This window comes from Capsicum annuum, chromosome 3 (assembly GCF_002878395.1).
Source record: "Capsicum annuum cultivar UCD-10X-F1 chromosome 3, UCD10Xv1.1, whole genome shotgun sequence".
Lineage (NCBI taxonomy): Eukaryota > Viridiplantae > Streptophyta > Magnoliopsida > Solanales > Solanaceae > Capsicum > Capsicum annuum.
The window spans coordinates 156,530,111-156,546,610 of NC_061113.1; the positions used below are offsets into that span (position 1 = coordinate 156,530,111).

A 16,500-nucleotide genomic window follows, 5' to 3' on the forward strand; every position below is an offset into this window, starting at 1 on the left:
AAAGAGAAAAAAGAAAAAGGCAAAGTAGACAATTCATTGCTCAAAGTAGAGGCTACGGGATCATTGATTAGTATAAGCTACCAACCTAATTTTCCATCCGCATTTAATGATTTGAGTGATCTAGAACTATCGTGCTACAAATTAAACTATCAATTAATATTTTTGGGTCTAATACACTACAATTAATATTTTAAGCAATTCTAAACCTACATTTCATCAAATTGATCTCCTTTCTTTCATGTCAAGTGTTCCAAATGAACTTCACTTTTCGGAAGCAAATACTTGTAGTAACATATCCATAAAGGCCTGATATTTAACTCTAAATAGAAGCCACATGGTAAGTTGAAATTGACGACTCTTAATTTTGCATAATTCAGTTCCTGTCCTAATAACTTAGCATCCTAGTTGACTGCCTTTCTTTTTACAGTTCTTCATTGTTTTTTACTAGCAGAAAGAATAAACACAAATAAGTCTAAAAAAAAAAAACACAGCCAAATCCAGGCACACACGAGCAAATAAAAAACTATCTAAGAAATCCCAGATATCATGATTGATCATATTAAATTGGAAAAGATCCCTCTAATAAAGTTTGTAGTAGAAGTAGTCATGGTACCACAAGGAGAACCCCTTCAACCATGTTGAGGATGCGTTCTACTTCACCACCAAAGTCAGAGTGCCCTGGAGTGTCAATTATGTTAATTTTTGTATCCTTGTAAGTAATTGAGGTGTTTTTGCTAAGTATTGTTATTCCCCTTTCACGCTCTATATCATTGGAGTCCATGATCCTTTCTTGTACAAACTGGTTATCACGAAAAACCTGCAATAAAGAATCGCAATACAACTAAACTTTAATACTTTGGTCAAATGGCTTCAAAGAGAATCATCCCAAAAACATAAAAATGATATCAGCTTCTAAATTAAATTATATAAGTCAAGACAACTTTGAGGAGTATAAAGCTTTTAACTTTTTGTTTTTTTTTTTAAAAAGTGTTTTATTCCTTTCCCGAAAGCAAAGGTGTGGCTCTCCCTGAAACATACATATATATATACTTTGAGGAGTATGAAGCTTTTAACACTTTTTTTAAAAAAAAAAAAAAAAGGTTTTCTATTCCTTTCCCGAAAGCGAAGGTGTGGCTCTCCCTGAAACATACATACATATATATATACATACATATATATATATATACATACATATATATATATATATACAAACAAAGATATCAGCTTCTAAATTAAACTATATGTGTTAAGATGATTTTGAGGAGAGTATGAAGCTTTTAACTTTTTTTAAAGATAAAAAAGGTGCTCTATTCCTTTCCCGACAGCAAAGAGGGGTGTGGGTGTGGGTGTGGGTGTGGGTGTGTGGGTGTGGGTGTGTGTGTACATACATACATACTTATACTCCACCAAAAATCAGAAACAACATTCCTAATAACTTGATCTAAATTCTTAAGCAACAGCTATTTATCCCAATACACAGGAGCTTATTGCCATTTCTTTATAGACATCAACTTTAAGCCTTAAATAGAAAATCTATATGAAGTGATTTACGAACCTTTGCTTGTTTGAGCATTGAATCAACCAATGTGGTCTTGCCATGATCAACGTGTGCAACGATTGCTATGTTCCGTATATCACTTCTCCTCATCAGTTGTCTCTTCTTCTCTAAAGCAGTACATAGAAAGGCAACAACATGTAGAATCACTAAGTATACGTACAACAAAATTATTTTCCAATACCATCATTTCTCTTTACTCTTTTTCAAGGAAAATATCATTAAAACTCCCCTCAATTGTAAACCTACTAAGGGAAACAGCTAAATTATCAATCAGAAAAGCCAGGACTCCTCTGAGCTACATTATTGAAATATCAAAATAATAAGGAAAAGAAAAGGGTAGAGAATGAATAAACTGACCAGATGGTGCTTCACTAACAGAGGATTTCATAGAAGTGGGAAGTAGGTTTAAAGAACAACGTTTGAGGGGTACTTTAGAAGACAAAAAACAAGGCAAAGTGCTACCAAACAAGTGTTTTTTAAGGAAAGGAGTGGAAAGACGGAAAGTTTTCTTGGTACAAGTGGAGTTGGGGAGGGGAAAAGACACAGTTGTAGAAGCCATTGACATCTCCATTCCGCTCCCTCTCTCTCTCTGTTTCGTGAGGAACTGAGAGAAGGAGAGCAAAGAGGATTGTAGTGTGAGGCTGGTAGGGGTTGAAAGGGCGAGGGTAAGGAGGATTGAAGTGAGGCTCTTGTTTACTCTGGATTACTATTTTCTCTTTTTCTTTCTTTTTTCTTTTTGTTGGATGGCTTTGTTAAATACACAACACAATTTTATCAACTGTTCTTTGCTATATTTACTTATTTTTAGTTGGCGTTGAGAAAATTAAAAGAAAAAAAAAGTTTAGAGTTGTGACTTATCATATTTTTTTGAAAAGATTTTTCAAAATACTAGTTTAGTTGCATCTGTCTCGAACATATAATATTTAATTATTTAAAATTAAATAATTTTATCCATTGCGAAGATTTTTAATAAAGTATAAAAGTTTAACTCATTTTTCAAAGAATTTTTTTCTGTTTAATATAATAATGTAAACATAAACATATTTTGAGAGATTGAAAACAATCCATGAAATTAAGATGAATAAATAATTAGTCATACCATACAATTAGGAATGATAATTATATTTTAAATTTTTTTAAAGATAGCTATATATGTAAAAAAAAACTTTCATTTTTGTAATATTAAAAAAAAATACTATCATTCATGTATAATTTTACATGAAAAAAATGGTAAAATAAATTATGTGGATATTAGTTATACATGAATTAAATAACAAAATTGTATATTTATCTCTTTTAATTCACTTTTAAATATATATTGATTAACAACAAATTAAATAATCAATACATATGTATTAATCAAACTGTTGCACTTCCAATATTTTCTCTTGTTTTTTTTGTTGTTATTAATTCTTTCACTTATTGTCGGTTTTCTCGCTGGATTTTTTTCTTGTTAATTCGCTTATTTAATTCCTTTTGATTTTTGCAAGAAATAAAAATAATGGCATTATTTGTTGATTAATTTCTTTTTCATTTCTAGATTTAAAATTCTTCCTTATTTTTAAAGCCAAATCTTTATAAATTCATTGATTACATTCTTATTACATACTTAAAATCTTAAAAAATTTAGTAATTCTTAAATTTTTCTTATTTTAACGCTTTTATTTTTATTTTTAAAATTTTCAAATTTTCTTTAAATCAAATTTAGTTGATTTATAATTCTAAAATTAAAGAAAAAAAATTAGTTGTCACTAATTATGATGACTTCTAATAATGAAAGATTTTATCATAAATATATTTAATTAATTTTCAAGTCTTAAATATTAGGAAAAAATAGTGAAAGATTTTACCATAAATATATTTAATTAATTTTCAATCTTTAAATATTGCGAAAAATAGTGAAAAACGATTTTGTCTAAAACAAAGACTTTTAATGAAGGGCAAAGAGTTCAAATTACGTTTCTAAGACCCTTCACACTTTTAACATTCTAGTTTAAGTGTACGCACCTCGCTCGTATACCTCACTTTTTTTAGTTCAAAAGGCACTAAATAGGATTTTTGCTTAAATAATAAAGATGAATATAATAATTAAATTCAACGTCTTTTGGCGAATTTATTTAATTAAACTTAACCTTGATCAAAAATAAATTTTTAAAATTGATCGACATTCATTTACCACCTGTAAACTGCAAGAAAACAATACGATGATAAAGGCATCAAAACAATATAATTACATCTAATCATTATAGAAAAATTTCCTCAAAACCGTCTGACACCCATCTACCACCTATAAACTATAACAAAACAATATGATAATAGAGATATTAAAATAATACAACTAAACTTTACCTTTATACAAAAAAAAATTCTCAAAACAAAGATATAAAAGTAATACAATTAAACCTAACATTTACCTAAAAAATTTCGCAAAACAAAGATATAAAAATAATACAATTAAACCTAACATTTACCTAAAAAAATTCTCAAAGCCGACCGACATTCATCTACCACCTGTAAATTTATCTACGACCTGTAAACTACAACAAAATAATACAATAGTGATCACAAAGCTTTGATTTTGAAAAAAATCTAAAAAAAACAATTCTAGAGAGAGACTAGCATCTCACCAAAAATTCCCCAAAATCTTAGTAAATGTCAACAGAGAACCTATGTGTACTCGCCAACCCACCTAATGACCCGTTGAATCAAATGGATATTGAATCACAAATTAAGCCCTCATACAAAGAGATTCTGAGAAATGAAATTAGTACCCCAAGCCTTAACAAAATTCCTGAAATCCACCGATAATCTAAGTAAAGCTTACAATAATGAATCTGGAGATGTAATCCAACTCACCTACGAAGAGAAACTCCAACTGTACACCCCTTGGAAACAGTTTGTGATCATCAAGGCGGTGGGCCGGAAATTTAATCATCAATACTTAAAAACAAAGACTTCGGATCTATAGAAGTTGAAAGAACACTTTACACTAATAGATTTGGGTTGTGATTATTACACAGTTAAATTGAGCGAAGAAGCTTCTCAAAAGAGGATTACACAGGAGGGTCCATGGTTCGTAGCTGGTCTTACCTATTAGTACGCATCTGGGAGCCAAACTTCATCCCAAACGAATCTCAAATCGAATCAACAATAATATGATTGATACTACCACAACTCCCAACCTAATTCTACGATGCGCAAATATTGGAAAAAGGTGGGGAGAAAGATCGGTAGACTCCTAAAGGTAGATGCATGTACCTCCTCCACCCTTAGAGAGAGGTACGCGAGGATATTGTTCAGGTTTCCCTAAATACCCCCTTAAAGACTTCGGTAACCATCAGAAACCATCATCAATCGATAATTTATGAAGGAGATGGTTTTTTGTGCAAAACCTGCAGAAGATTAAGGCAAACCACCTCATGCCCCTTTAAAAATACTCAGGTGACGAAGAAAGCTAGAAAATCACCAATCTTTGAACAACCAAAGCAAGACGAGGAATGGAGAACAGTATAGATTGCAAGAAAAAAAAAAACCTAAAACACCAACCAATGGTAAGCAAGGTACATTTCCTTCCACCCAAAACGTCAAGGTAAAGATGTTCGATGCAAATTCATGTAAGTTCCTTGAAACCTATGATTTCCAATACACTACGCCGCCACAGAACCCTAACGGAGGGCAAAGGCTAGGGAAATTCCTCCAAACTCAACCTCCAATCGGGGCGGGCCAACAAAAATGGACAAATTATGAGTCCTCATCCAGTAGGTCAAAATCAGAAGGAAACCTAGGCCAACAACAAGGCCTTAACAATAACCCCAAGACGAAATCCACAACTACTAGGCCTGAATTACCCAATCCATTGGGCTCAGAATCAATGAGCCCAATGCCTACAGGGAGTCAGTCCACTAATGGACAAGACCCCAACTTTGACTTAATAAAACACGTGATTAAAAAATATCCCAATCATGTCAGCAGAAATGACAATACCACGCTTGCCAAAGAAGCAGACATGGCCCACTAGCATGTCACCCCCTTTTCCCCTCAAATACTTAACTACTTTTCTCCACCCTAGGTAATTTGCCGATGCATATCATCCACAATGACCTTACTGTCACTTCCCAAAGCCTTGCATTAATTAAAAACAATGATACAATGATGAGGGAAACCCAAAGGTTATGGACTTCAATGTTTTTTCTTATAATCTTTCCCCAATATAACACTCAAATAAGCCAAACCACTCAATTATCTCTCCAATATCCAAATCTGCAGTTGAAAATGGAAATTTCACCTCCCAAACGTTGGTATTTCGAATGAAACCACTGAGCCCAAGTTATCAGCCAACCTCATAGCTGGAGATAGGGCTATCACAAACATCAATCCCATTACGTTTGAAGATAGAAGGGAACTAAATCATCATGCACATCCAAGACGCCCACCATCTAGCCCAACCAGTCATTGAGGAATTCAATCAGGGTCTAGCAAAATATGGACCAATGGTGTGGACAACCACAATGATAAAAATTATTGGGTCCCAAACCATGAGAAGTCTAACACCCAAAATAATCATAGAAGAGATGAATGTGATGACCCAATGTCTACCATTCTTTCTTCCTGAGAACCATATGTTATTGGAGAAGGGACCCACTTTTGTACTAAACTATGGGGCTAACCTATAAACCCTAAGCACCATTCCTCAGAACTCCTTGACAAAAAGCTTACTATGTCTAAAAATGAAGGAGAGAGAAAAGACTCTCAAAGCTATCCAGGGCAACAACAGAGAGATGAAGAAAATTCTATCATCTCTAAAAACTCCAAAAACAGACGTCTTAACTCTAGAAAGACCACTCAATCACTCCTTCGAGGACCTTATCAGCAAAATAATGTTGATCCTGCTTCTCATCGAACTAAATAAGTTCGACCTTGAAATTATACCTCTTGTGAAGGACATCTTATACAAATTTAAGATGTCACCCCTATCCAAGAAGAGAAAGGAGTTATTACCTTCCTAGGTCTCATCACGCTAGGGAAAAGAAAGGAAATTCTGATGGATAACCCCCAAACAAACCAAACAATGATGAAGAACTATATCATTTAGAATGTTGGGGGTGCAAACAGTGCAAAATTTAAGAGGCACTACGGAACAATGATCCATATGCACAAACTTTCTCTGCTTATCCTATTAGAAACTAGGATGGCTGACCATACAAAACTGGTTGATGAGCTTGGCTATAATAGTAAGATCCAATTTCCTGGAACTGGATCATCTGAAGGAATTGTTGTTATGTAGGACAACATTGTGCTCAACATTAATCATATTGCCATATATCCCTAAGCAATCCATGTCTCTGTTAAGGTAATCCACTTCACTTCTCTCTATTTTTTTTACAACTGTTTATGTTAGCAACAAGTTTGAGGAAAGAAAAATCCTCTGGAAAAGTCTCATTGACTTTGCTAACAACATTAAAGATCTTTCCCATACCCCCTAGTTAATAGGGGGAGACTTTAATGAGATTCTTAGATCCTCTGAGAAGTTTGAAGGCAATAACATAAATAACAATATGGTTTCTTGCTTCTGGGACTGTATTAACCTCTATGGTCTAATTGACCTAGGGTTTAAGGGGAAGAAAAATATCTGGTCGAATAAAAGGTATAAAATAGAATAGGCCTAATCCTTGAAAGGTTGGATAGATGCTTAGCCAATAACTCTTGGATTAACATGTTCCCTCATGCCATTGTCTCTCACCTCTCTAGAACTTACTCTGATCACTGTCTCTTGATGGTGAATATTCAAAAAATTCCCCCTCTACTCAGAAACCCTTCAGAATGGAGACCATGTGGTGCTCTCAATTTCAATTCAAATCCATTATGGAGAACTTCTTTCCCCCAGACAACCCACTGTCTGAGGTAATTCCTAATTTTGAGACTGAAATAACAAGCTAGAACAAGAAGGTGTTTGGTAATATTTTCTAAAAAAAAACACATCCTTACCAGACTTGAAGGGATCCAGAAGTCCCTAAATTACCCCCACAGTCTCTTCCTTCAGGACCTAGAATCCAAGCTTTCCAAAAAGTTTAGTGAGATCCTAAAATAAGAGCAGAAATTCTGGAGGCTTAAATCCAAAATAAATTGGTTTGCTGCAGGAGACTCAAATACTAGATTCTTTCATACCTCCACTCTAAATGGAATGAGAAAGAATAAGATCTCTTCTCTAAAGGATGACAATGGGAATGAGAAAGAATAAGATCTCTTCTCTAAAGGATGACAATGGGAATTGGAGCTACTCCCTAGAGAAAATCAACTCTGAGATCCTCAAATTCTATTTTAATTTATTCTCCCTGAAATAATACCTCTCTCCCATCAAATACCAAAACAACTCCTCATCAAGAGGCTCCATCAAGACTGAGGACCATCACCATTTGGATACCATACCCTCTCCTATGGAAGTCAGGAAAAATATTTTCTCTTTCAAACCCACCAAAGCTCCTGTCCCTGATGGCCTCCACCCTCTCTTTTACCAAAAATTCTGGAACATTCTTGGACCTCCCATAATCTAATTTTGCACCAAAACTTTCTCATCCATGAAAATGGAAGACAAAGTCAATTCCACCTACCTTTGTCTAATCCCTAAGTACCAAAATGCTACTAGTTCGAAAAACTTTAGATCCATTGACCTTTGCAATACCCAATACAAAATAATCACTAAGATCATTGCTACCAGACTCTAACCTTTCCTTGCAAAGATTATCAGTCCCGCTCAGTCTAGATTCCTACCTAATAGGAGAACCTTTGATAATGTCATTATCATTCAAGAGGTAATCTCCGATTTTAGGTAAATAAAAGGTAAAAAAGCCAATATGGTCCTCAAGATTGACTTAGAGAAGGCTTTTGATAGAATTGAATGGTCATTTGTCAAACAATCCATTCACTTCTTCAAGATCCCCCAAGACTTACCAACCTCATCATGTCTTGCATCTCTTCCTCCACCATCTCTGTGCTGGGAAATAGGGGCAAAACTGAGACCTCCTACCGGGAGGATAAGATAAGGAGACTCTCTTTCTCCTTATATTTTCATCATGTGTATGGAACTCTTATCTAGGAGAATAGACTATGAGGTGGATATCCTCAACTGAAAACCAATAGCCATAAGCAAGAAAGGTCTCAAAATTTCCCACCTCTTCTTTGCAGATGACCTTACCTTTTTTGCTGAAGTAAATAAGATAAACTATTGGGCCATCAAAAATACTCTCCAAAGATTCAGTCAGCATTCAGGACAAAAGATCAATCACATCAAGTCAAAATTCCTCTTATCTCAAAATTGTAAACCGAAAGATAGGTTAAACCTCTCAAATATCATGAACATTCAAGCTAGGGAAAACTTTGGGAGATACCTAGGCTTTCCTATCTTTTAAAAAAAGCCTTATTCCAATGACTTCTAGTTTATTGTTGATAACCTCAACTCAAAACTGTCGGATTAGAAAACAGACTTCCTCAATCTAGTAGGAAGAACCACTCTCACCAAATCATGATTGAGCAATATCCCACTTATGTAATGCAATATATCTCCCTACACTCTACTATCTACAAACTTATAGATAGAACCCAAAGGAATTTTGTATGGGAATCAACTGTTGAAAAGAGAAAACTACACCTCCTGAACTGGAGCACCACTACTACTCCGAAAAATAAAGGAGGACTGGGTCTCCAAAAGTTATTCACAAAAAATGACACCATGCTAGACAGCCTGGTATGGAGATTTCACAAAAATCCTCAAAGTCTTTGGGCTACCACCCTCCAAAAGAAGTTTTCCCAGTCTAACCAATAACTCAACCATAAAAACTCTTCCAGCACCTGGAAAAACATTGCCAAAGGGTGGGGAATATACGAAAGAGACTTCTTCTGGATTGTCTATAAAAGAGATAAGGTAATCTTTTGGATCGATAAATGGATTCCTCACTATGAACCACTCATAAACACTATTTATGGTCCCCTCCCATTGAACCATAAAAATACTAAACTTTCTGAGGTTTGGAACAATGATGAATGGGGCCTCAGTAGGCTCCCAATAGAAATTCCTCAGGATATCCTCCAAACCATCAGGTCCTCCTTTACTCCAAATCCTAGAACCTACTTTTATACCCTTATTTGAAATATCACTAGGAACGGGAAATTCTCCAGCAAAAGTACATACAATATGCTGGCAGGCACAAGTGAGAGTGATCTCAGGCACAACTCCATCACTCTAGGATTTGGAAAGCAAAAATCCCCCCCAAAATTAAAACCTTCCTCTGGCTTATCTACCATAATAGGCTCCCTACCAGCCACACTCTTTTCAGGATGAAAATCAGGGACTATATAAATTGTCAAATTTGAAACCACCTCACAGAAGATGTTAATCACATATTCTATGAATGCCAAAATTTGCAAAATTATTGGAGCAATATTATAGACAAAGGTTCTAATAAGAACCTGATAAACCCTCAGCATATCTATCCAACTACTTGGGGTAAAACCTGGAAAATCCTCCACCACACTGTCTATAATAATATCCTTGACTGACTGAATCTCCTTCTTTCTACCCGTGGTCAATATGGAGAACCAAGAACCTGAATACTTTTAACACCAGCAACACCACCCTAAATCCTATTTATGCTTACTATGAAGCAGTAGGGTACAAAACGACCACCATGAACAACAACACTACTACCCAATACAAAACCATCAACATTAGGTGGGAGCCCCCAAACAATGGATGTTCAAACTTAATACTGATGGCAGCTATTTGGGAAACCATGGAAAGGGGGTATAGGAGGAGTTATCAGATCCGATATTGGGGACTGGATTGTGGGCTTCTACAAAAGCTTTCACCAAACTACTAATAATCACTTAGAACTCACAACCTTTGTAGAGGGACTTAAACTGGTAAAGTAAAGAAACCTGATACCCATTGAAATAAACATTGACTCATCTAAGGTAATATCCATGCTTAAAATAGGTAACTTACATTATGATGTCTTGATAAATGATTGCAGGTTAAGACTAAGAAAACTAGGGGGACCAAGAATAACACATTGCTTTAAGGAATAGAATGAAGTTGCGGATCTCATGGCCAAGGAGGGAGCTACCTCAACTAACTTCAAAGAAACAAAGCTTTTTTAAGTTCCACCACTGTTTGCTACAAAAGCAATATGGGCAGACAACGCAAGAACTTTTTCTTGAAAGAAAGGTCAATACTTGTAATCAAAACAATGATATACGTCCCCTTAGCTTCTCTCTTTTGGATCCTGGATAGCATAGCAGAAATGTGATGGTTATGTTTAAAACTACTTTATTTTAATTAAATGCATATCTTCATCATAAAAAAATAGCTTTAGTTTTGATGAAAACAAATCTTGTCTGAGCGAAAATTTTGACACTAAAGAATGACTTGAATGAAAACAAAGAAGATATATATATACACACACGTTAAATTCTATTATGTTAACAAAAATAGTAAAGAAGTTGAGGGTTAGAAAATTAAGCATACATCAATTTAGGCATGCAACCAAATCAAGTTAGATGAGCATCAATCATATTTTCATAATAAGTGATCAGTTTCTTCTCTAGTTTAACGTGCATCTCAATATTTATAGAAGTATTATTTCCTTAATAGAGTTTTATTTTAGGAGTATTTTTCTATCCGATTTTAGGAATATTTTTCTAATTGATCAGTACAAAGAAAATATTAATTGATTCTCCTTCTATATATTTTAGGAGTCTCATATGTTTTAGGAGTCTAGTTAATATAATAAAAATAATTAAATAATAATTTGATGAAAATTGTGAAAAGACAGTTTTATCTAAACGAAAGGCTTTTAATGAAGGACAAAAAGTTCAAATCACTTTTATAAGGGTGTTCATACTTTTAATATATTATAGATTATAGATATAGATAAAAGTGAAGTTGGAGTTGGAAAAAGGTGAAAATAGATTGAGACATTAAGTAGCCATTTAGCTATGAAAATTATTTATATTTTTTTGAAAAATTATTTCACTTTAGTGGAAATAGTGAACACAAGATGGGTTTGGCCATGAAAATTCAAATACAATTCCATAATTCTATTTGAAAAAGTGAAACTTGTTTTCACTTTTTTCACTCATACTTCACTCAAAAAGTTTCAAAAAAAATTTTAGTTTATATTCATGGCCAAACACAACTTCAACTGCGAAAAATTATGATTTTCATGGCCAAACGGGGCCTAAATAAAGTGAAAAAATAAAGCTAAGGTATCGTTTGGAGTTTTATGCCCAAAATCATCTTTTAAATAAAATAAAAAAATCTTCCAAAAAACTAAATATTTCTCATGATCAAACGAGGAATCGTTTTTTCGCAGATTTAGTTTGTACTTAATTAATTTAACTACACAACTTTTTTAATATGATATCATTATAAATGATGTGAAACATATCAAACTTTTATAATTTTTTCATTAAAATTGTGAGTGGACATGGGAAATCATGAAAAAACTGAACAAAAGGTGTCAAATAAGAGGTCAATTAAGTTTTAGTGACATCTTGATCAACCAAGGTAAAAAAGAACTTAAATATATATTTAAGTTAATTATGGACCAAAATTAACATTTCTAAAACTTGTTAAACTTTCTCAAAATACAGATAAATCCAAACCATTTAATTCAAAAATAAGACAAAATCAATTTTTTTTTAAAATCAAACCGTTTCCTTCAAACATCTCATGCCTCTCTCTTCTCTCAACCCAAAACCCATATTTGTTGTTATTTTTTCCAACAGATTGACACGACCAGCCACCTTCGGCAACCTCAACTTTGATTTCTTGTCATTTCTTCTTCTATTTTAACCTTCAATTTCTCTCTTTTCTAATGTAATGGCTTTTTTATTTAAAAAATTTAGGGATTTTAAGTTAATAAAGAAGAAGAACTTATTTGTATTCTCTTCAAAGTTTAGGTTAAAATTTTTTATATTTATGCTAAAAAGGAAAGAGAAATTCAAACCCTAATTTGTTGTATTTTGTTCTCTTAATATTGTGGTTGTTGTATTTGTGGTAGATTTTTCAATAAAATATGATTTTTGTTGTTGTTGTTGTTGTACTCAAACATTATTATAAAATAGTGAAATTTGAATTTTAAATTTTTTGAATGAATTCCAACAACTGCTGAGATTGTACCATAGCTTTTAGTGAACACTTAAACACTTATTTGTATTTATATTTTGTGTTCTTAAATGGGTCTAAAAATATAGCGAAATGGGTTCAAAATGTTAGCGTTTTGAACAGATTATTATTTAAGTTAATAAGAAGTTAGAATCGTTTTCTCTTCAAATTAAGTAAAGTTAGTGATTGTTAATCAATTTGTGATATTTGTTCTCTCTCTACACTTGATATGATTGTTGTATTGTAAATGTTAGTGTTGTTGGTATTATTCTGGAACATTGTTATTCAAGTGGTGATATTTGTGGCTTGTTATTGGTGTTGTTGGTGTTCTGAACATTAGAGAATGGTTTTGATTTTTTTTATTGGTGGTGATGATTTGTTTTTGTAAGTGTTTGGATCATTTCCAATATATGAGTAATATATTACAATTGGTTAGTCACCTGTTGGACAAAAACAAAATAATGTGGTAAGAATTTTAATATGTTGCAACATATTACACATCTGGTGGGAACAACTATACCATATGTTTCAAAATAGAATTTGTTAGTTGGTTTACTATTATGATGTTTCCAACTGATAAACAATCTGTTGTGACAGATGAATTATCTATTGAAAATATATTGTCACGATCCTAAAGTTGAGGTCATGATGGCACTTACTGAGATCCAACCTTAGTAAGTAAGCCAATTAGCCAATAAAGCAAGATAATGAGACTTCTTAAACTAAGACAAGTTAACACATAACTATATATAACGGTATGAATGAAATATCATAAACCCCAAGAAGAAATGTCACAAGTTCAAGAATCTCTCGACACATCATTTGAATACTAAAAATACATAAGTGATACAATCCTAGTGAGCTCAAGACTCTTCACTAGAAGCCAAGCTTAAGAACTTCAAGTTCTATAAGGAGTTCTCATGAAACGAGAGGTGTTTGAAGAAATCCTATCACCATCAAAAGGGTGTTATGATGGCACCTACTAAATATCGCTACTAGGTAAGTCGAACCATAGTTCAGAGCTAATTACAATAGGCTAACTTGGTGGAGATTGCCCCCAAAAGGCAAAATAGGGAACATAACTTATAAATAAGCAAGTAATAGAAATTGTCTAAAAGGTAGCCATATCATAGAAAACCATTCCACGACCTAGTAGAGTTAGTACAAGAGCTACTACAGATATACCAGAAGTTCTAAAATAGTCAATACAACCTGTCTCGAAGCAAAAAAATTAGACATAGATAAATGGAAGAAGAAATGGTTACTTTGACTCTAAAAGCTCACCCTATCTTCGAAGTCCACCACAGCACGATCCTTAAATTAATGACGATAACTAGTACTTGGATATGCACCAGAAAGGTATAGAAGTATAGTATGAGTGACCAAACTATGAGTACTTTGTCGGCATCATTGACCGACTGAGCCAACTCATAATATAGGTACCATATGATACAAGATAACATAACTAAGTCAAGAAAAGAGCAAACTTAAAAGTAAATCCAACGTTACTGTAAACAATTAAATAGATAAATTGGAACAATAGCATAATAAACATGCTATTATAACTACAAGATTGGCCCCCATAAACAAATAAGTGCAGAAAAGTAAATAACCTAATGAAGGCCGCCATAAGCCTGGGGGATACAATCACGGATAATATAACTGAAAAACCATGACTTACCAATCTTCATACTATCAAACTCAACTGTATCATGTCACACTAAGATCCATTCCTCCTTACCAGACTCAAACCGGCGCATGTGTATATATATATATCATAAATGTCATAATCAATTGCCAGACTTAAACCGATACATATATCATTAATATCAACATTAATAGCCTGACTTAAACCATCATATATATCATCAATATCATGTTTAGTAGCCGAAATTGAACCGGTATTCATATCATCAATATCATAACTACTAGGTTTTACCATAATTAACATCAACTTCTAACATCAACCCGTCATGACTATTAAATATCTAGACTCATCAAGCCTTATAATAAGTATCTTAATAATATATAATGAACGTATAAAGGTATATCAAAAATAGTTTAAGTGTTGGCCTAAGGCGGCCAAAGGGACCCACTTCTAATCCCCGAAATCTATTATAAGGGAATTCTATCCCAGACTAGGCTAAGGTATCTAAATCCACTTTTAGATGTTAAATAAACCTTAGTTAGCTATAAGATAGAAATCCTACTAAATAACTAAGCAACTAAGCCAACTATGCCTAAATTACTGTTTTCTAATAGCCTAAACAGTCTAACTAACCCAAGTATTGTAAATTTTATCATCAACATCTAAAACCTGCCTTGAATCTAACATAATATCATAAACATATTATGACATAGCTTCATCTATAAAGGGAAAAAACCTAGCCCTCCTGTACTCTTAAGAAAGCTCGAAAAATTTACTAAATCATTGATTTTCCCCTCCAAGAAGCTTCTGCAAGATGCCATACTATCAAAATATAATCTACTCATCAAAACAAGAACAATGATAGTCATATTGCACTATTGTGCTTCAGATCCAAAATCACGTAAAAAAATCCCACATGAGGCCTATTTATGGAAATTGCATTTCCAAAACCAACTTAACGTCCCTATATATGTAAGGAGTAATTACCCTCAAAGTGGGTGAATTCCGAGCTATATTGGTGCTAAAATCAAGTCACCAAGGATTGGGAATTTTAAAGGAAAAAAGGGAAATCAAACATGGAAACCATGAAATTTTACCTCAAATTTGAAGGAAAATCATGTAATTAATCTTTATCCAAGCTCCCAAAAGCACCCACAGTGCTATTGCCAAAACTCACCCACTTCTTAGGGTTTAAGACTCTTGAGAATGGATGAGAATTGGGCAAAAAAGGGCTGAATGAGGGGTATTTAGACCCTTCCCAAGTATCCGGGTATCGCATACGCGACCCATCGGTTGCATCTGCAATACTTATCTGTAGTTTTGTTTGCGACTCTAGCGTCATTGCTGAGGGTGTTGCATTTACGACAAGGTCATTGCTTCTGCGACACTCCTTGGTACTTGCTAGATCAAAATGAGCCTGGGTGTCTTGAGACCCAAACCAAGGGTCCACCTAGCGTAAAATTGATATTCTGGAGTTGTTGAAACAAACAAAAATGGCATACAAAGTTGTTTGATTGAAAATTTCACCCGGTAGATAATTTGAACCAATGTAGACTTGAAAATAAGACATTGGCTCTAGAAATCAAATAAACTGCCTTGTAACCGAACTGTTAGTCCCAGCAAGTCATAAATGACTTGGGGATGCAATAGGAAAGCTCTAACAATGAAAATAAGTGGAAATATGGAAAATGACCTCAAGGGTCATTACAGTATCTACTACTAAAAGGACTTTCATCGAGGTAAGGCTAACTCATAAGCCACCTCACCCATTGTGCAAATAATCTCGAATGGTTTAATATATTTGCGGCTAAGCTTGACCTTCATCCTGAACCTCATCATACCCTTCATGGGCGACACACGAAGGAATTTCCAATCACCAACTTCAAATCTCAAGGCATGAATCCTATGGTCTACATATGCTTTTTTCCTACTCTGAGCTTCTCTCAACCCGTGTTGAACCACCCTGACTCTATCCAACGACTCCTTAAGAAAATTAGTACCATGAGTTCTAACCTCAAAAGTCTTAAACCATGCAATCAGGGCATGACATAGCCTACCAAACAAAGCCTCAAAAGGGGCCATCTCAATAATTGAATGATAATTGTTATTGTATGCGAACTCTGCCAAGGCTAA

The 16,500-nt window shown here is 33.9% G+C and overlaps 1 protein-coding gene across 2 annotated transcripts in view; it reads right to left on the reverse strand.

Moving 5' to 3' along the window:
- The window catches only part of LOC107863465 (putative elongation factor TypA-like SVR3, chloroplastic), a 58,963-nt gene extending 56,643 nt beyond the window's left edge, over positions 1-2,320 (reverse strand). Inside the window, exons 1-3 of one of the 2 annotated variants that reach the window (XM_016709398.2) lie at positions 1,916-2,320; positions 1,556-1,665; positions 614-817 (exon numbers count right to left, since the gene is read on the reverse strand). In XM_016709398.2, coding sequence (XP_016564884.1) covers positions 614-817; positions 1,556-1,665; positions 1,916-2,129 — 528 coding nt within the window. In that variant the 5' untranslated portion in view covers positions 2,130-2,320. The remainder of the gene's footprint in view (positions 1-613; positions 818-1,555; positions 1,666-1,915) is intronic. The other variant, XM_047408381.1, reaches the window with a different exon arrangement.
- Between the last annotated feature and the right edge of the window lie 14,180 nt (positions 2,321-16,500).